This window comes from Elephas maximus, chromosome 11 (assembly GCF_024166365.1).
Source record: "Elephas maximus indicus isolate mEleMax1 chromosome 11, mEleMax1 primary haplotype, whole genome shotgun sequence".
Classification (NCBI taxonomy): Eukaryota; Metazoa; Chordata; class Mammalia; order Proboscidea; family Elephantidae; genus Elephas; species Elephas maximus.
This window is the reverse complement of record NC_064829.1, coordinates 71,833,491-71,860,975: the sequence shown is the minus strand read 5'-3', so window position 1 is coordinate 71,860,975 and position 27,485 is coordinate 71,833,491. Positions and strand designations below refer to the sequence as shown.

General features: G+C 40.2%; 1 protein-coding gene across 1 annotated transcript; it reads right to left on the bottom strand.

Annotated features, from left to right (window-relative positions):
• Window positions 1–496: 496 nt before the first annotated feature.
• On the bottom strand, window positions 497–20,968 carry SERPINB12 (serpin family B member 12). Its single transcript, XM_049900266.1, has 8 exons — window positions 20,944–20,968; window positions 11,404–11,586; window positions 10,507–10,641; window positions 9,081–9,221; window positions 7,913–8,030; window positions 4,341–4,483; window positions 3,739–3,906; window positions 497–2,592 (listed from the first exon to the last, which is right to left on the bottom strand). Exons 2-8 carry the CDS (start codon window positions 11,569–11,571, stop codon window positions 2,188–2,190), a joined length of 1,278 nt encoding a protein of 425 aa, XP_049756223.1. The 5' UTR covers window positions 11,572–11,586; window positions 20,944–20,968; the 3' UTR covers window positions 497–2,187.
• Window positions 20,969–27,485: the final 6,517 nt, after the last annotated feature.

Below are 27,485 nucleotides of genomic sequence, written 5' to 3'. Positions count from 1 at the left end.
CATTGCAGCAAATTACGGAACCCAAAGATGAGAGGGAGAGTACTGAGGGAAGGGAGAGCAGTTGGTGTAAGAGATGATGGAGTGGTATAGCAGCTTGGAAAAACTGGACACTTGGGACATCTTTAACCTCTACTTCATGGGAACCAGCTTTGTGCTGATCCTTATAAAAGAAATTATTCATATACCTTCATATGTAATCATGGTGGAAAGTTGGGAGAAAGTACAATTGGGCAAGATATGTTTTTCCTACATAACTGAGATACATTGTTAGTTTTATAGATTATGTGTTGTTATATTTGGGGTGAAATTTTAAAAATTACATTGATGTCATTTAAAAAGTTAATCGGCAACATATTATGCACAATTAAGCTAATAACAAAGTACTTTATTCACTAAGAAGTAACTTATAATCAATCAAAGTAAAGAATATGAGTTTATGATTTACAGAAAGATTTAAAAATCTCACTCTTATTATTTAAACAGATATTTCCCCCTCATGATTCAAATTCTGAGATACCCCAATATAAAAGAAAAATGTGTTTACCAAGGTAATGAACAAGAACATTCAAATACTAGACACCAGGTCATCCACCCCAGTGTCTGAGAGTGATGCCGACGTCAGGCATGAACTCAGCCCCAGTATGTCAACCACAAAGGGAACTGCGGGGGAGGCTAAGCCCTTGATTTTCTGAGATAAGTTTGATCCATGTGACATGTATTCTGGAGAAAGAACTTCTAAGAGCTGCCTTCAACCAACTCACATTACCGATGAGAAGTCGTTTTATACCCTAAGTAAGCTTCCATGATGAGAAGCCTGTGTGAAGAGCTAGTACATAGGAGAATTAGGGGGATAGGGAGCCAGCATGACAGCAGGTGGAGTTAGCCTACATTCTGCAAAAAAATTACAGCCACACATAATCAACTCTGTGGCAATTAGGAGGAGGACAGTGATAGTGCAGGACAGGGAAAGTGGGTTAGAACCAGGACCAGAAATTCACCTCTACAGAAGAGAGACTGAACAATTTCTTGAGTTAGCCATATTAGTGGTCATTCCAGAGTGTTCAGCTAAGGCAGAGATCAAGAACTCTAATTGTCATATCAGAGAACCAAGGTCCCAGGTCCAGGAGTCTGAACACTCAGGAGCCAGGTTCTCATTGGGTAACAGGAACAGCAGTTCAGGATCTGAGGGCAATGGGCCTTCTGAAAAGGGTCTCCACGTGCACAGAGCCCAGGCCTGGGCTACTCACAAGATGTGGCTAGACATGCAGTCTACATGCAGACAAATAGATCCACGTGGCTAGAGTACAGACAGAGGGGAGTGGGGAGTCCAGCAGTCCATACACAAAGCAGTCTCCTCTCCCCTACCTCAGCAGCTGGGTATTTAAGAATACCTACAGATGGGGATGCTCTGAGGAAGGGGGTGAAGATGAGACAGAGGGGAGTGCTTAATGACACTACCCTATGGGACTCAATAAGGAAAACTGAGACCAATCTCTTTCAAATCCATCTGCCACTCGGGGGTCAATATCAAATTCACAAGTGTCATTTTCCTGCTCTATGAAAAACGAGAGCTGTGTAGGGCATTCTTAAATCCTGCAACTATGACTTAAATTCATCCCCAAGCCCTACTTTCTCCCAAGTGAGAAGTACCTCACAGCACATCTTCCACTCAGTAGGAGGAGATGTAAGGGGAAGAGACACGCGTCTCACCTCCATTACAACTGCTATAGACATAGAGCTGGGTTTCCAAAACATATTCCATTTAAATATTTTCTCTTACTGTCCATATTAAAGTGGTTTCTGATCTTGCATCTCTTAGAAGTGGTCTAATGACTTGAACTTTTAGGGTTCCTTGATAAGAATACAAGTAACTTAAAATCAATACCATTCTGAGTTGTGTTGCCTTCAAGTCACAGAGGGTAAATGTGTATGCTTGAATGCTTAGGGTGGCGAAGAGGTTAGGAGGGCTCAAGGACACTTCAGTACTAATGCACTTGTATGAGAAGCAGCTATAGGATGAGGGAGAGATGAGGACAAACACCTCTGATAGGTGGAGGGAGCATGGAGCTGTGAGGGCAATGTAGTCAGCTTTAAATATTAGCAATAGTGCAAGTACCCGTGTTGTGCCAGGGCAAGAGTGTATTGCCATATTTTTCCAGCTCCCAAGTATTAGACACTGAACCCCTTTCAAGGAGAGTAGACCCTGCCATAGAAGAGAAGGGTTTGGGTTTTGTTGTGTCTGATGAAAAAGAGAAAAGGGCGGTTGGCATTAAATGGCACATAGGATGGACCTGACAGGGTCATGGCAACAGCTCCACTGGCTGCAGCTGCTTGAGTGCCGTCTTCATCTACCTCCAGAAACGTCTTGTGGACAACCTTTGACAGGTACAGATCGGGACTGGGAGAAATTCCTGTAAGATCAGCCTTCTTTTCATCAAAGATATCCACAATGCCCATGTCTTGTAGAATAGAATTGAGAACATAGCTGTCTTCCAGGGTGAACTGGGGGAAGGAGACAGCTACTGTTTGTTCTGACATATTTTTGGAGCTGGTCCAGGCCACGATTTTTTCATAGGTCATTTTCTTTTCAAGCTACAAGGGGGAAAAAAATAACATTTAGGGTCAGATTATGGGCCTGCAAAGAATGCCCCCAATTACTTCAAAGGGTCTGAGTCAATTTCAACACTCAGTAACAAAATTCTAGGTCTTTGTCTAAACCTCAAAATACTCTGATTTCACTTAAAACTCCTCTGAGCAAATCTCTACCCTCTTTATAAAAGGTTATGGAACAATTTCGGTTCTAGTGTGATTTGGGTACAGAGAGATTAGTGTGCCAAGTCCGGCAAAGCTCAGTTGACTGGTTGGGTGAGTTTCACTTTAACACGCTGAATTCAATTTTTCTTTCTATAAGACAGAGATAATATGAGTAGACTCTTGGAGGGATTAAACAAAATAATATAATATATGTAAATTACTTCACATAGAGCTGTCACATAATGGTACTGCTGTTGTTGTGGTTGTAATTATGTACTTATATTCCTCTCTTTCTTTCACTCCCTCTATATCTCCACAATATGTAGCTGAGCTATCTTAGTCTTGATTAATTCCTACTCCACAAATAATCTACCCCAGTATCAGGATCTCCACTTCCGTCAAACCACGGTCACCCAAAAAAAAAAAGAAAATGACTAAAGGGTCTTCAACTGAGTTATAGCAAAATATAGTAAAAAGCCAAAGGAAAAACTGATTCATTTGCAGCAATTCTCAAGCTACTCAGCTTCCTGATTCCTTGGTCTGGAGAAAAAAAATTGCAAAGAGCCATGAAGTTAGAGTGAAAACTTCTACTCCAACATTTTGTCATTTGTTCTTTAGGTCTAAACGAATGAGGAATAAATGGCTCTTCAGATTCAGGTGGTACAAACGAGAATAACATTCTTGGCCGCTAACTGAAAGATTGGAGGTTCAAGTCTACCCAGAGATGTCTTGGAAGAAGCTCCTGGAGATCTACCTCTGAAAAATCAACATTGAAAACCCTATGGAACACAGTTCTACTCTGACACACATGCGGTTGCCATGAGTCAGAGTCTGCTTGACCTTGACGACAATTGGTTTCTTATTTACATATTCCTGTGTATCTCTGATAGCTCATCCTTCCTCAGAACCATGGATGGTAGATAATGTTGTACTCCAAAGATCTATAATTAAATATTTTGTAGAGACATGAAAATAAAGACCTACCTCTTCCAGACCCCTCAAGTTGTCTGAGGAGGAAGATGGCAGCAGGACGAACATGCTGAGTTTTCCCTTGGTGTACCTCATTTCAAGGATCTGTGCCTGCAATTCCTCTATGAAGCCAATTCTAAATAGGCCCTCTTGTTTCATCATCTTCACAGTCTTCTTTTCATTCTGTCATGGACATATAGGGAGTCACAGGGCTGCCATGATAAGCCCACAAACTCACAAAGCCTTATTCTCACTGGGCCCAACCACCCTGAGAAGGGCTTCTTTACGATGGAAAGGGCCTGGATCAGAAGTCCTGAGCCACACCAGAGACCCAGCCTAGGAGAGTCCCACACCCACTGATGGGTTGGCCTCACTTTGCCAACCCACCATCCATCTGTCCGTGTGTCATACTGTGGTGCCTTACGTGCTGCTATGACAGTATAAAATACTCAATATAGTACCTGGCACAAAAATGCTCATGAACTTTAGGTTCTTATTATCGATGGAAGCTATCACCCAGCCACCTAGGTTTTAGATTTGAGTATACGGACCCCAAATGATTATTAGTGGAAACTATGCACGGAATATCTAGAAAACCATGTGCTCCAACATAGTACCTCATTTAGAAAGAAAGGTTCATCAACTGTCTTTTTAAAGTCAAAATAGTTCTCCCATTTGGCCTTGAAGTACACGGCGTTCACCAGCACCAGCACAGTAGCATCGCTGATATCGTCCTTGCTGAAAAGCTCCTTGATTTTACCTAAAGAAAACGTGCCAGAGAAAATTCCAAGTATGAATCGAATCAAAGGTAATTCTTATAGACAGAGTTAAATAAATAAAGGCAGCTTAACATCCCCAAGACTGGAGAGGATCTCATTCAAGATCTAAACCAAGAAAGGCAAACTACTCATGGTCCTGGGTGGAGATGGGGATGGGACTGGAGTGGGGTTGAGGAGAAGAACTCTCTCTACCCCAAAAAAAGGAGGTTCCAATTAGAGCACTGAGGGAATCGTTTTGATTCTCTATAGGACTTGTGTTTAGACACTTGTCATCAGACATCTTATACCATGGTTTGTCTTTCAAAGTACAGATCCCACCACCTGATTTTATTATAAGCTCGTTGAGGAACGAAGCATTGAGTAAACTTCCTATCTCAAGCACTCATCACATCTATCTATGTATATTTGTTGTTGTTCGTTGCCATTGAGTTGGCCCCAACTCATGGCAATCCCATGCGTAATGGGATTGTATCATTGTGGTCCATAGGGTTTTCCTCAGCTGATTTTCAGAAGTAGATTGCCAGAGCTTTCTTTCTACTTCACCTTAGTCTGGAAACTCCATTGAAACTGTTCAGCATCACATAAACACACACACATTTGGTTGCTGGTTGCTCCGACTCATGGCGACTCCACATGTGCAGAGTAGACTCGTGCTCCATAGGGTTTTCAAGGTTATGACCTTTTGGAATCAGATCACCAGGCCTATCTTCTGAGGCACCTCTGGGTGGGTTCAAATCACCAACCTTTCAGCTAGTAGTCAAGTGCTTAACCATTTGCACCACCCAGAAAACTCTCTCCCTCTCTTTAGGTAGATGATAGATAGATAGACAGACAGACAGACAGAGATATAGACAGATAGATGATAGACAGAGATAGATATAAAGGTATTAGTTACAAGTAAATATAAGACATAAAGACAGTTACTTTAGGTTTTGAACTCCCTGCAATTCAATTAAAGAATGTTAGTGTTTTTTTTATGTGCTATTAGGAAACCCTGGTGGTGTGGTGGTTAAGTGCCACAGCCTCTAACCAAAACATTGACAGTTCGAATCCACCAGGCACTCCTTGGAAACCCCATAGGGCAGTTCAACTCTGTCCTATAGGGTTGCTATGAGTCAGAATTGAGTCGATGGCACTGGGTTTGGTTTGGGTTGGTTTTGTATATTATTTTTATTGTGTAGTAGATGTTAGAAGTCAAAGGAATAGGTCTTAAGTAATTCTAATATGACAGACCAACTGCAATGTCAATGAATACTTTTTTAGGGAAGATGAGTTTTTATTCTATGGGCAAATGAGGGAGTCAATGCTGAAAACATTAATGTAATTTAAAAAATGATACGGATCAATTCACACCAACAAAAGGGAGCCCCAAAATTATAATGGAAGCATTGGAAATATTGAAACAAAGAAAATGAACAATTTGGATATGAAGATGAAGAATTTAGAACATGAGATTATGGCTTAACATTTGCTAAAGAAAATACTGTGGCAGAGAATCATGGAATAATTTTATGTAGGCAAAAGATCTTCTCATCCCTACTGCATCAACTTATGTGGCTACTGAGAACCAGAGCCTTCACCAACACCAAGGTCACTTGGCTAATTTAGCTGTCGTCAGGCTCATAGTTACATTTAGTTCGTTTGTCTTTTTAATGCAAGTATCACAGCAGTGAAGGGCCTCTTACTCTGCCAAGTTATACACAGGCAGGGTGTAGGTATTTCACAAAGAAGGACATTTCTCTCAAGCAGCACTCTTCGTATGTTTTTTGAAATGGCCGTGAACTGAGGTAGCAAAGAGGAAAAGATTATGAGGAGCACAGTTAGAGTATAAAGGGTCGATGGAAATTAATACCCAGAAAAGGTCACTGCTGACCATGCCTAAGCATGGCACCCAGGCCAGTATATTTGATGGCTGGGCTTCCAGCAAGCCAGTTAGGCCGCCAGATGGATTTAAATGAGATTGGGAATGAACGGCCACTTTAGAAGCCCCATCATGGAGGTCCTGTTCTACAAGCTGGCATTGCCCTCTTGCAACTTGAATTCCCTCTGCCACACAAGGCAATCTTCACACAATTTGACTCCTCTTCCATTTATTGTTGTTAAAAAAAAAAAAAAAGCCAAACCCAGTGCCATTGAGTCGATTCCAACTCGTAGTGACCCTATAGGACAGAGTAGAACTGCCCCATAGAGTTTCCAAGGAGCGTCTGGAGGATTCCAACTGCCAACCCTTTGGTTAGCAGCTGTAGCACTTAACCACTACGCCACCAGGGTTTCCTTATTGTTGTTAGGTGCCGTCAAGTCAGTTCTGACTCATAACAACCCTATGTACAACAATTGTTGCTATGTTTGAACCCATTGTTGCAGCTACTGTGTCAATTTGCCTCATTGAAGGTCTTCCTCTTTTTTGCTGACCCTCTACTTTATCGAGCATGATGTCCTTCTTCAGGGACTGGTCCCTCCTTGATAACATGTCCAATGTACATGAGATGAAGTCTTGCCATCCTCACATCTAAGAAGCATTCTGACTATACTTCTCCCAAGGTAGTTTTGTTAATTCTTCTGGCAGTCCACAGTATATTCAACATTCTTCACCAGCACCATAATTCAAACACATCAATTCTTCTTTGATCTTCCCTATTCATTGTCCAGTTTTCACATGGGCATGAGGCAATTGAAAATACCATGGCTTGGGCCAGGCTCACTTTAGTCCTCAGTGACATCTTTGCTTTTCAACACTTTAAAGAGGTCTTTTGCAGCAGATTTGCCCAGTGCAATACAGGATTTGATTTCTTGACTGCTGCTTCCATGGGCATTGATTGTGAATCCAAGTAAAATCAAATCCTTGACAACTGCAATATTTTCTCCATTTCTCATGATGTTGCTTATTGGTCCAGGTGTCCATTTAGACTTCCATTTCAAGGAGGCTAGGCAGGGCTGGGCAGGGAGTTTTATATTAAAATATTATTCCATTTATGTTGAACTCAAATTATCACCAGTCATCACCATCTGTAAATCTCTCCTCCGTTGAGAAATGCCTGTATCTACTAAAACATTAGTAAGAATTGGGATTTTTATTATCATTACTTCCATCTGAGTAATCACAATTTCTTCTTATTCTTAACTTTTTACTGGTTCTTTTAAAAGTAATGGAAATAGTTCACAGTCTGCTGGCATTGCACTTGGCTGACAGGCATTTCATCTTTATGATGGAACAGAAGAGCAAAATCAGTAACAATAGCGTCTAAGAGCCGTAAACTGCAGAGCAAGCTTTGAATCTAGTCCACACACGTGAGCCTCTGGACCCTGACAGGCCAGCAACCTGAAAAGCTGGGCTGGTGGGGTTTTTTTTGTTGTTTTTTTTTTTTTAATGGAGGGGAATACCAGCCACAATGTGTTTTGTTCTCTCCTACCTCGGGATTGAGATTCAACCCAGAAGTTAATCTCTTGTCTGGTCTTTTCAGCGTCCTTTCGGAAATCAACACTTTCAATCGTTGTGTGGTAAAATTGAATCACACCATCCAAATATTCCTGTTAAATTGAAACAAGTAGAAAATAGTACAATAAAATACTAACCACTGCCAAAAGAATACTATCATTATGCTAATAGGAGTGAGGCAACCATGAGAAGCCTGATGAGAAGGATGTCCCTGTTATTAAACACCAGAGGAACAAACATGTCAGCATATATCCCCAGCCTTAATTAGCCAGAGGCACTTTGCTTATTGAGGTGACAATATTGGATATAGAACATTTATTCATAAAGTAGCCAATGGTTAGAAAGGCACAGTCCCATCCTACCAGATGTCCTTTTATTTGGGCAATCCACTTGAGACATTACAAGGCAAATATCAAGAAACATGAGAGATTTAACTGTAAAATGCTTCCATTTTGAAGAATTAAAACCCAGCATATAAAATGTCATTCCCATTATAAGAGAACATACTTATTTTGGTCAAAAATAGGTTACCCCCTCCCTGACTAGCCCAGCCCTCACCAGCTGTGTGGTGTATTTGCCATTGAGCGCACCCCTCACTTCTGTTGCTAAGTATGTGGCTCCCTCTAGCGGCTGGAGAGGAAACAAGGCTAGATTGATGTCTGACAATAGTATAAAGCTGTTTAGCCAGAGGGAGGAGACCTCAGCCTTTAGGCTCCAAATGCAGTCTCCTGCCGTTACACCACCCTGTTCTTAGGAGCATAGTGAGCACAGCTTCATTGGGGGTGGCCTGGTTGTGGCACAAAAGGTGACTTTAGAGAAGAGTCTTCACGGGAGCCAAAAGCAAGAGAAACTACCAAGTGTACCTACCAGGACCTTGACTGGGAAAGAAAATCAAACCCTTCTTTTTCTGAAGGCTGATGGTCCCGTGATCCTTTCGTGCACCCACTCTGCCACTCACACCGGCCTTGTGTGGGCTGTCGGCAGAGGGAGGAGGGAAACAGAAGGTGCGAGAGAGAAAAAGGTGGGTCCAGACACCCACGAGTCCATAGCACATCAGCCGGTAGATGGGTGACCCAGCTACCCAGTCACTTTTAAATATGCATGTGAGGTGTAGCTTTAATCTCCAGGCCTGTGTCACTCACCGGGCTGATGGGAAAACTCTGCTCTCCGTAGAGTCTGTTGGCAATACTCAGGGTGTAATCAGTTCGGATTCGGTCCAGCTTATGGAGGAGCTTCCCCAAGTAGCAACTGAGTACTTCACCCTTATCATTTGAAGACTCAGCCTAGTAAAAGAGGTAACAATATATGATCTGAATGCAATTATCATAATAGTTATGGTGGTTCGGCGGTAGGATACTCGCCTTCCATGAGGGAGACCTGGATTCGATTCCCAGCCAATGCACCTTATGTGAAACCACCGTTGGTCTGTCAGTGGAGGTTTGCATGTTGCTGTGATGCTAAACACGTTTCAGCAGAGCTTCCAGACTAAGACAAAACTAGGAAGAAAGACCTGGAGATCTACTTCCAAAAATCAGCCAGTGAAAACCTTACGGATCACAACAATCCAATCTCGTTGTACATGGGGGCCCCCAAGAGTTGGAGGCCAACTTGACAGCAGCAAACAACAAGGTACAAGTTTGGCTTTTATGTTTTTTGTTTTTTTAACAGAAGCATAGTGAGATGTCATTTTGCTTTGTAGGGGAGCAAGCTAGGAAGAAGGGAGGTGAGGAGTGGGAGAATAGACACATCGGAAGGTCATGGCTCCTAGACCGGTACCAAGATCATCCAGGAAAAATGTATCTGGGGACTCAGCAATGCACAGCGTATTTCAGATTGGTGAGTTCCGTTTCTCTCTGCGTTCAAAAAGATATTAGTAAGAGGCAATCATTTCTCCATCTTCCTCTTAAACTTTCTAAGGTAGGGTGATATATAACCTGGAGAATACTTTTCCTGGAACTGGTATGAGACAGCCAATAAACGTCTTGTGTGTCAGTACAGATTTTAGCACGAAATGGAAGAGGCAGGAAAACCCTGGTGGTGTAGTGGTTAAGTGCTACGGCTGCTAACCAAGAGGTCAGCAGTTCAAATCCACCAGCCATTCCTTGGAAACTCTATGGGGAAGTTCTACTCTGTCCTATAGGGTCGCTATCAGTTGGAATCAATTCAGTGGCAGTGGGTTGTTTTTTTGTTTTTGTTTTTGTTTTGAGAAGAGGCAGAGGTGGAGGGAGAGAATAAGAATCCCTCAGATGGCCCCGCCCGTCACTGCCCATCATGCTCTGCCATGCTCCATTCTGGGGACCTGTGGCCTATAGAAGCAGATGAGTAATGGGACAATGATCTAAGTTTCTATACCATGAACAGAAGATACTAGATCACACTCTTTAGAAAACTAGCTTCTATATAGCTTCTATATAGGACATATAATCAGAAAGGAATGGCAGGTCATATGAGGTGGTTGTAGCTGTTGATGGTCAGGAACTAATGTTTTGTTGGAGCAACCATCGCCAAGGGTAGTACAGCAGAATGGCTAGTTTGTAAAGAAGAGGCATGGGGGTTTGCACGGCTCACCTGCGGATTCAGAGTCCCCGTCGTGCTTTCCTGCCCTTCCACGTGGCTGTCAACCATCACTTCTTGTTTGCTGCTTTTCAGACAGGGGTTGGGTTCATTGCTTTCGTTCTGGGACAACTCATCAAAGTGGAGCACCTGTGTGGAATGGCATGGGGTCTTTCATGCAGTATCAACAGCAGGATGTCTGAACAGCTTTAGAAGCATTTTTATAATGTGAAAATGACAATGGTGACAATCAAACAAAACAATCAGCAGTTTAAAGGAAAGTGAATGATTCTTTTGTCTGTGTTGTGAGGTAGAATAGAAGGGAAGTAGCTGAGTGCTAGCAGGGTGGTTCAGAGGTAGAATTCTCACCTTTCATGAGGGAGATCCAGGGTCAATTCCTGGCCTCTTATGCTCAACCACCACCCATCTGTCAGTGGAGACTGGGTGTTGCTATGAGGCTGAATAGGTTTCAGTGGAGTAGAAAAAAAGGCCTGGCAATCTACTTTCAAAAGTCAGCCACTGAAAACCCTATGGATCACAATGGTCTGATCTACAACCGATCATGGGGATGGTACAGGACCAGGCAGCATTTTGTTCCCTTATGCATGGGCTCACCATGGGTTGGGGGCCAACTTGACAGCAGCTAACAACAATGACAACTGAATGCTACCCCCTCGGGACCAAGTGAAAGAATGAATGTAACCAAACTTAAAGAATCTAGGGCTGCACAGTCTAACACAGAATCCACAAGCCACACACGCATGGCTACTGAGCACTTAAAACGTGGCCAGTCTAAAGTGAAATATGCTGGAATCCACTCAATGGCACACAACAACAACAATAGGTATAAAACACACCCTGAATTTTAAAGATTGAGTTGGAAAAAAAAATTAAAAGAACTGGGATATTCACCTTATCGATCTGATGAGCACTATCACTTCTAGCCCCCAGGCGGACCATGCCAAGGGCAGCTGAGAGGCTCAGAGGGCAGAAAAAGATGTTTCTATGACCATCTCGTTTGCTTATCTCTTGAAAAAGGTCAAAGCAAAATTTGGTGTTTGCTGCAACAAGGGAGTCCATTGTGAAACTGATAAGCTAAAACCCAAAACAGAGAAAACAAGATTGGAGGAAAATCGGTAAACAAACAGTTCTCCTTTTAGATATCCAAGATACTATCATATATAATTATCCACTATGTTATTGAAAACTGGAAAACTGTGATGGCCTTCATTCTCATATATAGGTATTGACATCGGTATTGGTATTGACAAACCTAGAACTCTATTTTCATATAACCGAAGAACTGCTTCTATTTGGGTAAAATAATATGGGTCAAAGGTGACTGTTCCACACAGTAAAGAAAGGGCGTGATTCCACCAAGCCTGTTGCCTCTACTCTCCCTTCAATGTCCTGTGACTGAGGCTGTGCCCAGCAAATTGTCATGTCCCTTATCAACACTGTCACCTCCTTTTGACTCATTCCTTATGCAACCTACACGGCTTAAGTCACATTAGTAGGTCATTAATATTGTTCAAGAGATAATAGATCTTGGAAGATGCTAGGAGTTTAGAAGTCATCTGATTCAACTCCCTCTCTTGAGAGCGTAGAGCCAGAGGTAATAGAAAAAACAGTTGGTGGTGAGTGAGCTCTGACTCACGACAGCCCCATGTGTGGCAGAGTAGAACTGTGCTCCATAGGGTTTTCAGTGGCTGATTTTTCAAAAGTAGATTGCCAGGCCTTTCTGCCAATATAGAACCAAGGTAATGAAGGGACTTCCCTAAAGACAGATTCTTTGGCTTCCCCCAGTAATCTATTCCAGAGGTATTACAGAGAATCTTCTGTAGATTTTGCCCAGGACCTATCCCTCTCAAATGAAATGTTTTTCCTTTTGTCTTAAGGCCTATGCATACTGTGTCTTCCCAAGATGGAAATGTAAGCCCCCGGATTTGTGTTTTTATCATCAGACACCTGGCACATACTAAAGCACGAAGAAAGAACTACTATGTTACGTCAAATGGTGTACATAGGCTTTAAGAGTTTCCCAGTTTAATATAGGCTATTTTAGCCTATGAAACCTAATTCAAAAAGATGACGTTAGGTAACTTTTTAAAAAATGTGCCAGACGTGCTAAATATTTCACATATATTCATTTTAATCCTCTGCAAGGTAGGTATTATCACGCCCCCTTTACAGATGAGAAACCTGAAGTTTGAGAGACTGAGTAATGGAGAAAGAAATCAAATCACCCATGTCCTTGGTGCCAAACTAAGCACTTTTTTCTGCTGTATCTACTGTTTCTACTAAGTTACCCCACAATATAGGATAAGCTGAACACACACGTGCCCACTATATGTTGGTACTTCCCACTACCCTTGTTCAGCTTTACAGTCCATTTTTATCTTTACATCTTTCTCTGCCAAATTCAGACCTGACTCATATTTCTCATTTTGTGCCTTTGAAGCCGAATTTGGGACATATTTTAAAAGTACAGTAATTTATTGGCAATCATAGGCTATATTTTGATCAGCATTTTTTCTGGACCAATGAGGCCTAAAAGGTGGGTGTTTTGTAAGTCATGGATGTCCTGGGTGTGTCTGGAAATTCAATTACACCTCACACCTCAGAAAGCTACTTGTACTCACTGGAGGATATCCTCACGTCCCATGAGTTCTCTACAATCAATGACTCGCTTTAACGATTTAGTAACACGAGGAAGTAAAGAAAGCAAATAAATTAAAGATGGTCTCAGTTGAGGGAATTTCACAGACTTTTGTTTAATCATATAAAATTTTGTATAAAAGGTAATCTAACATTTTTTATAAAGACTTAGTTGTATAACCAAGGTTGATAATTTGATCAAAATCTTTGGCATCAAAGGAAGAGAAGACAATTGGGCAGTCTAGCTCTTTGTTCACTACTATTGAAGGAAGACTAGAAACAAACATATACTGAAGGAAAAAGGGGGTTTGGACTTAAAGACCAAATTATCCAAACTTAATTTTTCCAGCTGCTTGCTTCACTTGAACCTCGTTTCCTCCTGTGGATTTGTGCACCTGGCATTGGTGAGGAAAGGTGTTTCCTTCTGGCAGAAGCATGCCCAGAACTGAGTGATCAGAGGAGTACCTCCTCGCAAAGGGCATGATTGCTCATGTAGGCCAACTCCCTTCTTCTGGAGATGAAAAAATTGAGACCAGAAGTGGTGAGGTAACTTGTGCACAGTCACACAACTGGCCAAGAGAAAGGCAAGGCTAAGGCCTCTCCATGCCCAGACCTGCTTCTTCCTGCAACTGACTGATTATTGTACTCATTTCTAAATCTTGTACTATCCCCACTCACTCTGTGGGCTGCAAACTCCAAACTCTCTCTGCCCATTTCTGCATAAAGAACATGTTGTGCTAAACTTTGTGAACTTTTCTTGAGGCTCCTGACCTGGTTCCAAAAACAATCGTGTTCTCACCCCAGCAATAATTCCCTTTTCTGAGTGTTATCTGAAGACTGGGGCTAAGTTTCCACTCAATTCTGTGTAGCTTTAACACTGCCTCACCTTCCAAGGGAGAAGAGAGAATGAGTAGGAATAGAACAATGGCCTGAACACCCGACGGAACAGACAAGCTTTTGCTGCTGTTAAGATTGTATGAGTGCATGTGAATATTTATCATAGGAAAATCATTTCTTGCTTTATACAGAAGTCCAAAATTTAGAAAAAAATGAATATTTAATAACTTGATTAAGATGTCATCTGGTAACAATTTTCTTGCAAGCTTAATATGCTCAGCTGCTAACTGAAAGGTTGGAGGTTCAAGTCCATCCAGAGGAGGAAAGGCCTGGTGAACTACTTTTGAAAAGTCAGCCATTGAAAATGCTGTGGAGCACAGTTCAGTTCAGCTCTGACACACACGGGGTCACCATGAGTTAGAGTCGACTCACCAGCAACAGGTGGTAGCAGTGATAACTATCTTCTAAGCAGTTTTTTGTTTTTGTTTTAAGTTTTTAAATTAAAAACTAAGTCTGATAGTAACCAAATTTTCAACAAACATTTATGAGGTTCACCAGTGGGTTAGTCACTACATACAAAAGGATGGAGGAGACACTATCTGCCATCAGAGAAATCCCAATCTGACAAAGCAGGTAATGCCACAAAAGCAGCTGTACTCGCTGAGGGCTAGGAGCATGAAGGAGTAGGGTATTAATCTGCAAAATAAAATGGAAATGGCAGAGGAGTATTAGGTAGGATTTAGTTATCCTAACCATGTCGAACCAAACCCAACCCCATTGCCATCAAGTTGATTCTGACTCACAGTGATCCTGTAGGACAGAGTAGAACTTCCCTATAGGGTTCCAAGGCTGTCATTTTTACAGAAGCAGATTTCCACATCTTTCTCCCGCGGAGCAGCTGGTGAGTTCGAATCGCTGATATTTTGGTTAGCAGCCAAGCGCTTAATCGCTGCTCCACCAGGGCCCCTGGTTCTAACAGTATGTGTTTAAATACGCAACTTAAAAATATCCTACTTTTAAAACCATTTTTAAAGTTTCTTAACGCTGCCTTTATGCATTAAAGATAGTTTTGATAGTCAATAAAAGTCATCTTATGATAGGTTGCTTCAATAAAAGAAAATTAAATAAAAAGAGACCGTTTTCTAGACCTTATCAAAAAAATCCCTTACATAGGCACTAATTTGAAAACACTGATGACTAGATGACTTATTCCCAATCCCTTGGATTTACAAATACGATCAACTAATCAATAAATAAAAAAGACAGCAATGTCATCCATCATTGTATTAAAATGTAAGTATAAGATATTTTCAGAATTATATAGCAAAAGAACTTGCAGGTTTTAAAAAATTATGTGTACAAATATGTTCATAGCCATACTTTTATAACAGACAAAACTCAACAACACAAATGTCCATTGTCAGTAGAAATAATAAATAATGGTTCAGTCATACAATGGGGTTTATACACCAATGAGACTGAATGAGCTAGTCACGCTTAACAAGATGGGTGACTCTCACAAGGTAATGCAGAGTGAAAGAAGTCATACATGAAAACTTTCATCTGTTGATTCCATTTGCATAAAAGTTCCCACACTGGCAAAATGAGTCTGTAGTGTCAGAAGTCAGGAGAGTGGTTACCCTTGGGGACAGGTAGGGGCAGTGGTAGACTGGTAAACTGACCTTCTAAAACACAAAGAACCCCAGGTTTATAGTGGTTGCCTGTTTCCCTGGTGTAAATACTCCAACCCCTGTTGATTTCAAACTGCCAACAAGACATCACTGCACCCACAGTTGGGAAAAGATGAGCAGAATCTATTCTCATGAGCTGGGAGATGCTGGCTCCAGGACACTCTGGGCCCAGGCAGGAAAGAAATATCTAAAAGGCTAGTAATGTTTAGTTTCTCGATCAGATGTTGGTTGCACATTAAATTCACACTTATTTTACTTCTTCCAAGACAGATAAATGTATGTACTTCTTCCACGACAGATAAATATATAGAGAGAGGAATCCTGGTGGCACAAGTGTTAAGCACTTAGCTGCTAACCGAAAGGTCGGCGATCCAAACTCATCAGCAGTTCCTCAGGAGAAAAAACATGGCAATCTGCTCTCGTAGATTACAGCCTAAGAAACCCTATGGGACAGTTCTACTCTATCATATAGGGTTGCTATGAGTCAGAATTGACTCAACAGCACACACCAACAAGAAACATATACACACACGTATATATGTATACGTGTGTATATGTATGTATGTATGTATATATATACGTGTGTGTATATGTTGTTGTTAGGTACCGTTGAGTCGGTTCTGACTCCTAGCAACGCTATGTATAACAGAACAAAACACTGCCAGGTCTTGTGCCATCCTTACGATCATTGCTATGCCTGAGCCCATTGTTGTATCCACTGTGTCAATCCAACTCATTGAGGGTTTTCCTCTTTTTCAGTGACCACTCTACCAAGCATGATATCCAGAGTATGTGAGATGTAGTCTCGCCATCCTTGCTTCTAAGGACCATTCTGGCTGTACTTCTTCCAAGACAGATTTGTTTGTTCTTTTGGCAGTTCATATTCAATATTCTTCGCCAAAGCCACAAAGAAAAGGCATCAGTTCTTCTTTGGTCTTTCTTATTCATTGTCCAGCTTTTGCATGCATATGAGGTGATTGAAAACACCATGGCTTGGGCCAGGCGCATCTTAGCCTTCAAGGTGGTATCTTTGCTTTTCAACACTTTAAAGAGGTCTTTTGCAGCAGATTTGTTGAATGCAACACATCTTTTGGTTTTTTGACTGCTGCTTCCGTGTGTGTATATACATATATATATATACAATCTCAATAAAACATTTACTTAAAAATGTATTGTGGATGTGTGACTAAACATGGCAGTTATTTAGGCTCCAGATGCAATGAAGACATGTTCCCCAAGCATTGGCAGGACGTAGTTTGCATCTACTCTGGAAAAAACGGACCACACAAAGAAGTCACTGTTCCACAGACTCCAAGGGCCAATTGCTGATGCAGGCTGTCTCGTAATAAGCCACAACTTGAAAAATTTGTACATAATTCAGTACAGTCATCAATATTTTCAAACACTCTTAAAATAATTTTTTTTTTACATGGTAAGATCCCCCCAAAATCTATTCAGCTCAAGAAATTAGTACTACTCCCACCTGCGATGACCTCATAAATAGTTACTTTTAATTGGAGCCTACTTTGTGCCTGGCGTTTCATGAATAGTATCTTGAATTCCCAAGAAAATCCTGCAAGTTAGAGACTTCCCTCAATCGCATTCAACCTCGGCCTGCTTTCAAAGCCACCGTCTTTTCTCCTACACCGTGCTGCCTCCTGGACCAGACACCATGACCAAGCATCCCACCAAACAGCTCTGTGATGGGACGACACCTCCAGCAGGTACATGCCCATTTTGTGTCTCTCACCAATGGCCACTGTTTGTAGAACGGATCTCCCAGCCCTGGAGGGTCCACCTCAGGACTACTCCAAAACATTTCTACTGCCAAGGGCCATCTTGGGCACCAAATTGACTGCCCAAGACTCCTATGATCTACGTGGAGGTTGCTGTAGACTAAACATTTACTCAAAAATCTTTTTCTAATTACATTTCTAGTTGCAAATGTATCATAAATCTAGATTGGAATTTCAAGTTTGCAAACAACTGTACCCCATATTGAGGCTGACTTACATAATTTCATATTTACTGTTCTCAGTATCACCTACTGACCACAGTTATATAAAAACAAGCAAAAAAACATTGCAGTCAAGTTGATTCCAACTCATAATGACCTATGGGACAAAATAGAACTGTCCCATAGGGTTTCCAAGGAGTACCTGGTGGCTTTGAACTGCTGACCTTTTGGTTAGCAGCCAAACTCTTAACAACTACATAGCTAACTAACTAACCTGTTGCCGTGGAGTCGATTCCAACTCATAGCAACCCTACAGAACAGAGTTGAATGGCCCCATAGGGTTTCGTAGGAGTGGTGGGTGGATTCAAACTGCCGACCGTTTGGTTAGCAACCTGAGCTCTTAACCACTGTGCCACCAGGCCCCCAATGACTATACACAGGGGAGCTAATGGGCAAAAAAGAAAAAATCTTATTTTTGTATCAACATAAATATTATCATATTTTCACCTGTCTTCCAAGTAAGTGATTCATTAAACCTCTAAAGAAGTAAAGGGAGGAATTTGATTCTGAATGTTTGATTGACTCTACTGACGGCAGAATATCAGTAGAGTTATTTTACTCTTACAACATTGACAAATCAATTGCCTTTGGTTTTGCATGTGATTTCTAATCTTGGAATCTGATCTAATGTATACTTGTTGCCATCGAGTCAATTCCGACTCATAGCAACCCTGTAGAACAGAGTTGAACAGCCCCATAGAGTTTCCAAGGAGCACCTGGTGAATTTGAATTGCCGACCTTTTGGTTAGCAGCCAAACTCTTAAGCACAATGCCACCAGAGTTTCCAATCTAATATATGTATATGTGTATAATTACGTATGCAAAACCAAAAGCCATTGCCATCAAGTCCAAGTTCGAATTCAGGTGGACTCGAAACTTCAACCTTTCAATTTGCAGTCAAACACTGTTTGCACCACCTAGAGACTATATATATACACACACACACGTGTGTGTGTGTGTGTGTGTTGTTAGTTGCCATCAAGTTGGCTCTTACTCATAGCGACCAGCGTACAACAGAACAAAATGTTGCCTGGTACCACGCCATCTTCACGATCATTGGTACGTTTGAGTCTATTGTTTCAGATTGTTCATACATACACACACACACACGTATGCATGTATTTTATGTTCTGCTTCTTCTCACTTCAAATTGTCTTTTAAGTATTTATCCATATTGTTATTGTCTTCATATTTACCCTTTTAATGTCCACGCAATATCCCATTAGACTGATGTATCTAAATTTATAACCTAATATTTCATTGCTGGGCATTTATGTTAGTGTCCCATTTTTCACTATTATAAATCTGGAACATCTTCATACATATAGTTTTATCTTCTTTCATATTATTTCTTCAGGATGTCTTCGTCAACATAGGATTTCTGAGTCAAATAATATAAAGATTTTTATACCGTCAACCAAAGGTTATGGATGAAACCACTGCATCAGAGCCTCACTGTCTTCGAATAGTATCATTGTTTGTCATTCTTGATGATTTTAAAAGGAAAAAAGGAAAAGCCATGGCATTTTTAATTTCACATTTCATTGACACTAACATTTGAACGTTTTTCCATTTATTTGGCTCATAGATCCTCTTGTGTTAATTGTCAACTATCTGTTGGAGCCTTGACTATCAATGACTATTGTGAACTCTTCGTATTATATAGATGTTACGTCTTTGTCAAATTTGTTAAAAATCATTTCCCCAGATGCTATAGTCTCCTACTTTATTTATTTTCTATCATTGTATAGCGTTATTTTTATTCTTATGTAGTTGAAATTGTCGATATTTTCATTGTGATATCGTCCATCACTTCAAAACTTTGGAAGTAATATGTTTTTAAATGTAACTTTAAAAGTCCATCAGCTTCCAATTTTTTATAAGGAAATCTTCCTTGTAACATTCTAAGTTGTGATGTTAGTTTTTAAAATAATTATCTTAAAATTCTTAACATGTTTTTCTTAGAAAAGTATTCTTTCTTTTTTTACAGTTTTTGAAGTGTCAGTACTTGATCTATTTTGGTTTTTTTTTTTCCCTTTCTCTCTAGCTTTGCTACTAATGTGAAACTCTCTTTGCTTTTCCTCCACCTTCTTCCTGTCAAAATGTTGATGAGTTACCCCTGTATGCAATAGCCGCACTGTGCTCGTGTTTCTCTTATCGCACTTATTGCACCCTATAAGGTAATCTTTTTGATATTTCCATCTTTGCTTCCAAAACCTAATTCTCTTGTCAGTAGGTTCTACTTTTTTAATTCATCTTTGTATCTCATCAGTAACGATCATAAATGGTGGCATAGAAGAGCCCTTAATAAATATTTATGAACTTATTTTCTATTATCTGCACCTTTTTCATTGTGAATAATTCTGTTTGAAATATTTGCTAATAATTTAATATCTCACACTAATATATATTCTGCAAGCAGTGGTGATCGATAGGGAAGTTACATAGTAAAATCAAATTTCAATTAATTTTTTACTATAATAGAAATATTTTACTTATTAAAATATGGTTTCCTTTATATGAAAATGTAAAAGTTTAAGCTATAAAGATGTTCTAACAACCCAAAATACTCTGAGTAAAATTATTCTTTTCTATATGTAATAGGAACAAAAAAAAAAATTATACTCCCAAAATATTTTGTTTTATATTTTTAATAATTTCCACAAAGCTATTAATAAACCAAAAATGAAATTCCAACTTTACAGAGATAGATATTATTGTGCTGGAAAAAAAAAAAATTTGAGTCAGGTTATAACAAGCCAAATGATAATCAGTATCAGAAAACAAAGAAATACTTGTGAGAGAGGCAATCAAAAGTGTTTCCAACTTATATCGCAAAAAGAAAATCAAAGTCCACACCATTTCAAATACAGATATTTGAATTATTATACTATTCTATCTTCCAGAAGCAATCCATTAAATGATGAATTGTAATATGTCAGGTAAGGAAAGGATGAAATTATCCAAACATTCATATATTTTTTTTAAATCAATCTAAAATCTCACCCAGCTGGTTGAGGGCTGAGGGAGGCTAAAGATATTGTTACTATGTCCTAATGAGTATTACCACAGCTGCAGAAAATTCACATCATAAAACAAATTGCCCTTTCCTTAAAAGATGTCTGACTTCATCAAAATAGTACCTCTTTCTATTTTAGTCACATCTCTTTTGGTATTCTAATTTTTAAAATAATTTTCCAAGTGCAATTTTCATTGTTAAAAAATACATTAGGCAATGCAAGCATTTACCTTCTTGCCTTCAGAGTTGCTGCTAACAGCTGGCCAGCTAGGTTTCAATCCACACCCTGTCAAGGAATGGAAATATATAAACTCTGCCCCTCCCACAATGGCACTTTTTCAAGTGCCATTTTGGAATCCAGGGTAAATTATTACTGGTAATGAAGGGGGGAAAAAAAGAAAACAAAAAAAGTATGGCAGGTATTTTTAAAATGAATTTGCCTCTGTTATTGTTAAAAGCATAAATTTCATTTACAGACCAAATACTAAAAATTGTTTAATAGTTTATAGAAGCCCAATAATCACTATAGTTCTAACTAAATTAAATATTTAACTTACTATGTTTCAATTTTCTTAGCTCTTCCAGGTTAACCCCTCATAATTATAATTGCTCCACACCTTTCCATGCAAATCGCTGTACTAGATAAATAGAGATGCAGAAATTTATTTTCATGTACCCATTGTTCTGAATGGTCTCTTAAACTTCTATATTATTCTAAACTTTTTGTGACTTATTACGTAGGGCTTATAAAGTGTGTATTAAGCTATTTTTTCCTGTAGTAGATCAATAATGCAATGGTTATTATTTTATTATCTACTAGAATAACTGAATACCAATCAGATGATAAAAATTATCAAGACCTTTTTTACCAAAGAGTCTTCTTTGGCCCACTTCCCTTTTTAAATCCTTTGTCTTCCTTTTCTAACTTCTTGAACTCCAATCCTACAAATACTATTATGCATAGAGAAAATTCAAAAGACATAGGGAAAATTAGGCATAGGCAAAATCAAAAGAAAACTTTTAAGCAGAGATTATATTGCCTTTATAAGAGTCCCTGCCTGGTGCAAATGGTTCACATGCTCAGCTGCTAAGTGAGAGGTTGGAGGTTCAAGTTCACCCAGAGGCACCTGGGCAGTCTACTTCCAAAAAATCAGCCACTGAAAACCTTATGGAGCACAGTTCTACTCTGACACGCATGGGGTCACCATGAGTCAGAATCAACTGGTACTGCCTTTATAGAGAAAATAAGCTACTCATGCAGCTAGAGTATAAATAAAACAAGTAGGGACCATTTTCATAAGGCAAGATATTAAGCAATGGAAACCAGTGTCACTTCTCAAGAGTAAGTATAGAAAGCAAATGTGCTGTTAATTTTCTTCCTTCCACTGTCATTTGAAAATTTTTTCTCTAAATGCTTCACAAACTTCTAAAAACTATTATTTTTAGATCGAGCCTGGTCATTGGTCATGATTTATAAGAGGTTGGAAAATTTTAACATGTGGATTGATTCATTCCAGCTGACGTGGTTGCTGCCCAGGCACAGCCTTTCTGGAAAAGGTACCATTTACATTTAGAACAGGATGACGTCTTGCTTGCTCTCCAAATTTCTGTTTGCCATGTTTATTATTGTTGACTGTTAATATTCACATTGCATTGCGCTTCTAGGTGACTTAGCAGATTCAAAGCTTGTTTGAATATCTTTGATCTAGGATTACATATATTTATCCACTCAAATAATCTAACAAAGATCTGGCTACACGTGACTGTGCCCTACAAGCCAAAAAAATTGGCGTGGTATGATTGTCCAATCAGAAATGATGACATCAACCACTAAATATAGCTAAATATTAAGTTAACTTGATAAGTCACTAAACAAACCAGTAAACCAGTTGCCATTGAGTCTATTGTGCATCGTGGCAACCCCACATGTGTCAGAGCAGAACTGGGTTGCTTCCAGCTCATGGCGACCCTGTGTGTGTCAGAGTAGAATTGAGTTCCATTGGTTTTTCAATGGTAGAAAGTAGAGCGCCAAGCTTTTCTTCTGATGCACTTTTTGGTGGACTCAATCCTCCAACTTTTCCATTAGCAGCCACCCAGGGACCCTAATCACTGAAGAGGGAATGAGAGTTAATAGAGCATTTACTAGATTCCAAGTACCATCAGGGACTTTGCACTTCTAGTCTCATTACAGCAACTGAAGAAAGTCATTCTCTAATATCAGTGACTTAAAACATCAGAGAATTACACTAGAATCTGGAGGAACTTTGGAGGTCAACTAGCCTGATGGTGCAATGCAGGGCAAGGTAAAAAAAAAATTTTTTCTGTGTCAGCAACCTATAAGTATAGGCTCCATTTCATTGAGTGTGGAGTTAGCTGACTCCTCCTAGACATGTTACTGCTCATCATGAGCTATGAGCCAATCAATTCACCTTTTGTTTAGTAACTGTGTGACTTTTGAATAATAGCCATGAATCAGAATGATTAACCCGAATGGCAGTTGGTGGTGGTGGTTCAGACCTACCCAGAGGCACTTTTGTAGACAGGCCTGTTGAGCGACTTCAGAAAGGTCACAGCCTTGAAAACCCTATGGGGTATTTCTACTGTGCACTCATGGGATCACCGTGAGTTGGAAATGACTTGACAACAACTAACAACAACAACAAAGGCAGAATTTTTTTTAAGTGCATTTATGCTTATCAAGTCAATTAATTTTAAATTAATCATATTCCTTTAGAATATTCCACCAAGACAGAATCTCATTTCAAGCTGTCACACCACCTGCTGATTTCCTGGAAGCCATGGGTTAGAGAGAAAGCCTATAGTTAAGTGCTGCTAGGAGGTCCCTACTTCCTATTTCTGTTCCTCCATCTCTCTAGACAACTTACAGAGCCCTTAAGCACTGTGCTAATGTGTTCATAATTTGTAAATGGATTCACAAAACCCAGGAGGTATTTTTGTAGCCTGTCCCAATCCACCCCCACCAGATGGACTTGGTAGTGACGGAACTGTATGGTTCTGACCTGAATGTTGACAAAGTGAAGTATAACTGAGAAAGAAATCAGGTATCAGGGACCATTTATATTTTTGCGTCTATTACTTTCTCAATCCCCCACGTGTCTGTCAGTTTGTCGTACTGTCAGGGGTTGTGTGTTGCTGTGATGCTGGAAGCTAGCTATGCCACCGGTATTCAGATACCAGCAGGGTCACCCATAGAAGACAGGTTTCAGCTGAGCTTCCAGACTAAGACAGACTAGGAAGAAGGACCTGGCAGTCTACTTCTAAAAGCATTAGCCAGTGAAAACCTTGTGAATAGCAGTGGAACATTGTCTGATATAGTGCTGGAAGATGAGCCCCCCAGGTTGTAAGGCGCTCAAAAGATGACTGGGGAAGAGCTGCCTCCTCAAAGTAGAGTCGACCTTAATGACATGGATGGAGTAAAGCTTCTGGGACCTTCATTTGCTGATGTGCGTGACTCAAAATGAGAAGAAACTGCTGCAAACATTCATTAATAATCAGAACCTGGAATGTACAAAGTATGAATCTAGGAAAATTGGGAATCGTCCAAAATGAAATGGAACGCATAAACATCGATATCCTAGGCATTAGTGAGCTGAAATGGACTGGCATTGGCCATTTTGAATAGGACAATCATATAGTCTACTATGCTGGGAATGACAACTCGAAGAGGAATGGTATTGCATTCATCCTCAAAAAGAACTTTTCAAAATCTATCCTGAAGTAAAATGCTGTCAGTGATAGGATAATATCCATACACCTACAAGGAAGACCAGTTAATACGACTATTATTCAAATTTACGCACCAACCACTAGGGCCAAAGATGGAGAAATAGAAGATTTTTATCAGCTGCTGCAGTCTGAAATTGATCGAACATGCAATCAAGATGCGTTGATAATTACTGGCGACTGGAATGTGAAAGTTGGAAACAAAGAAGCATCAGTAGTTAGAAAATATGGCCTTCGTGATAGAAACAAGGCCAGAGATCGAATGATAGAATTTTGCAAGACCAACGACTTCTTCATGACAAATACCTTCTTTCATCAACATAAACGGCGACTGTACACATGGACCTCGCCAGGTGGAACACACGGAAATCAAATTGACTACATCTGTGGAAAGAGATGATGGAAAAGCTCAATACCATCAGTCAGAACAAGGCCAGGGGCCGACTGTGGAACAGACCAGTAATTGCTCACATGCAAGTTCAAGCTGAAACTGAAGAAAATCAGAGCAAGTCCGCAAGAGCCAAAATATGACCTTGAGTATATCCCACCTGAATTTAGAGACCATCTGAAGAATAGATTTGACCCATTGAACACTAGTGACAGAAGACCAGACAAGTTGTGAAATGACATCAAGGACATCATCCATGAAGAAAGCAAGAGGTCACTGAAAAGACAGGAAAGACAAAAAAGACCAAGATGGATGTCAGAGGAGACCCTGACACTTGCTCTTGAGCGTCGAGCAGCTAAAGCAAAAGGAAGAATTGATGAAGTAAAAAAACTGAAGAGAAGATTCCAAAGGGCCTCTCGAGAAGACAAAATAAAGTATTATAATGACATGTGGAAAGAGCTGGAAATGGAAAACCAAAAGGGAAGAACACACTCAGTGTTTCTCAAGCTGAAACAACTGAAGAAAAAATTCAAACCTCGACTTGCAATAGTGAAGGATTCCATGGAGAAAATATTAAATGATGCAGGAAGCATCAAAAGAAGATGGAAGGAATACACAGAGTCATTATACCAAAAAGAATTAGTCGATGTTCAACCATTTCAAGAGGTAGCATATGATCAGGAACAGATGGTACCGAAGAAAGAAGTCCAAGCTGCTCTGAAGGCATTGGCAAAAAACAAGGCTCCAGGAATTGATGGAATATCAATTGAGATGTTTCAACAAACACATGCAGCGCTGGAGGTGCTCACTCGTCTATGACAAGAAATATGGAAGACAGCTTCCTGGCCAACTGACTAGAAGAGATCCATATTTACGCCTATTTCCAAGAAAGGTGATCCAACAGAATGTGGAAATTATAGAACAATATCGTTAATATCACACGCAAGCAAAATTTTGCTGAAGATCATTCAAAAACAGCTGCAGCAGTATATCGACAGGGAACTGCCAGAAATTCAGGCCAGTTTCAGGAGAGAACGTGGAACCAGGGATATCATTGCTGATGTCAGATGGATCCTGCCTGAAAGCAGAGAATACCAGAAGGACGTTTACCTGTGTTTTATTGACTATGCAAAGGCATTCGACTATGTGAATCACAACAAACTATGGATAACACTGTGAAGAATAGGAGTTCCAGAACACTTAATTGTGCTCATGAGGAACCTTTACATAGATCAAGAGGCAGTTGTTCCGACAGAACAAGGGGATACTGATTGGTTTAAAGTCAGAAAAGGTGTGCATCAGGGTTGCATTCTTTCACCATACCTATTTAATCTGTATGCTAAACAAATAATCCAAGAAGCTGGACTATATGAAGAACAGGGCATCAGGATTGGAGGAAGACTCATTAACAACCTGCGTTATGCAGATGACACAACCTTGCTTGCTGAAAGTGAAGAGGACTTGAAGCACTTACTAATGAAGATCAAAGACCACAGCCTTCAGTATGGATTACTCCTCAACATAAAGAAAACAAAAATCCTCACAACTGGACCAATGAGCAACATCATGATAAATGGAGAAAAGATTGAAGTTGTCAAGGATTTCATTTGACTTGGATCCATAATCAACAGCCATGGAAGTAGCAGTCAAGAAATCAAAAGACACATTGCATTGGGCAAATCTGCTTCAAAGGACCTCTTCAAAGTGTTGAAGAGCAAAGATGTCACCCTGAAGACTAAGGTGCAACTGACCCAAGCCATGATATTTTCAATCACATCATATGCATGTGAAAGCTGGACAATGAATAAGGAAGACTGAAGAAGAGTTGACACCTTTGAATTGTGGTGTTGGAGAAGAATATTGAATATACCATGGACTGCCAAAAGAACGAACAAATCTGTCTTAGAAGTACAACCAGAATGCCCCTTAGAGGCAAGGATGGCGAGACTGTGTCTTACATACTTTGGACATGTTGTCAGGAGGGATGAGTCCCTGGAGAAGGACATCATGCTTGGCAAAGTACAGGGTCAGCGGAAAAGAGGAAGACCCTCAACAAGGTGGATTGACACAGTGGCTGCAACAATGAGGTCAAGCATAACAACGATTGTAAGGATGGTGCAGGACCAGGCAGTGTTTCGTTCTGTTGTGCATAGGGCCGCTATGAGTCGGAACTGACTCAACGGCACTCAACAACAACAATAATAACAACAACAACCTTCTCAATAGTGACTGTAGCTCAGCTAAGACAATTCGCTAAGCATCCTCATAAGTTAAAACTTTTTCTTCTGCCATCTCAGACAGAATCTAAGAAAAAAAAGTCTCTCTCCTCTTCCTTTCTCTCTCCCTGGTTCCTTCTCTTCATCTCTACCTTCCTCATTTCCTCCATTCCCTATCCCTCTATCTCTTCCTCTGCCCTCTGTTCCGCCCCATCTCTCTCTCTCTCTTTCTGTCAGGATACTTCAGAAGAATTAATTCACCTGCAAAACTCACCAGATGTTAACTATTATCATAGAACAACATTAGCTCTTCCTCCAAACGTGGTGCATAGTTTGTCAAAGTCTTTTCCTTAGAGGTTTTTGAGATGTTTTGAAGTCATGTAGTTCAATTTGCAGCCTTAGAGCAAGACTATGCGACGGAATT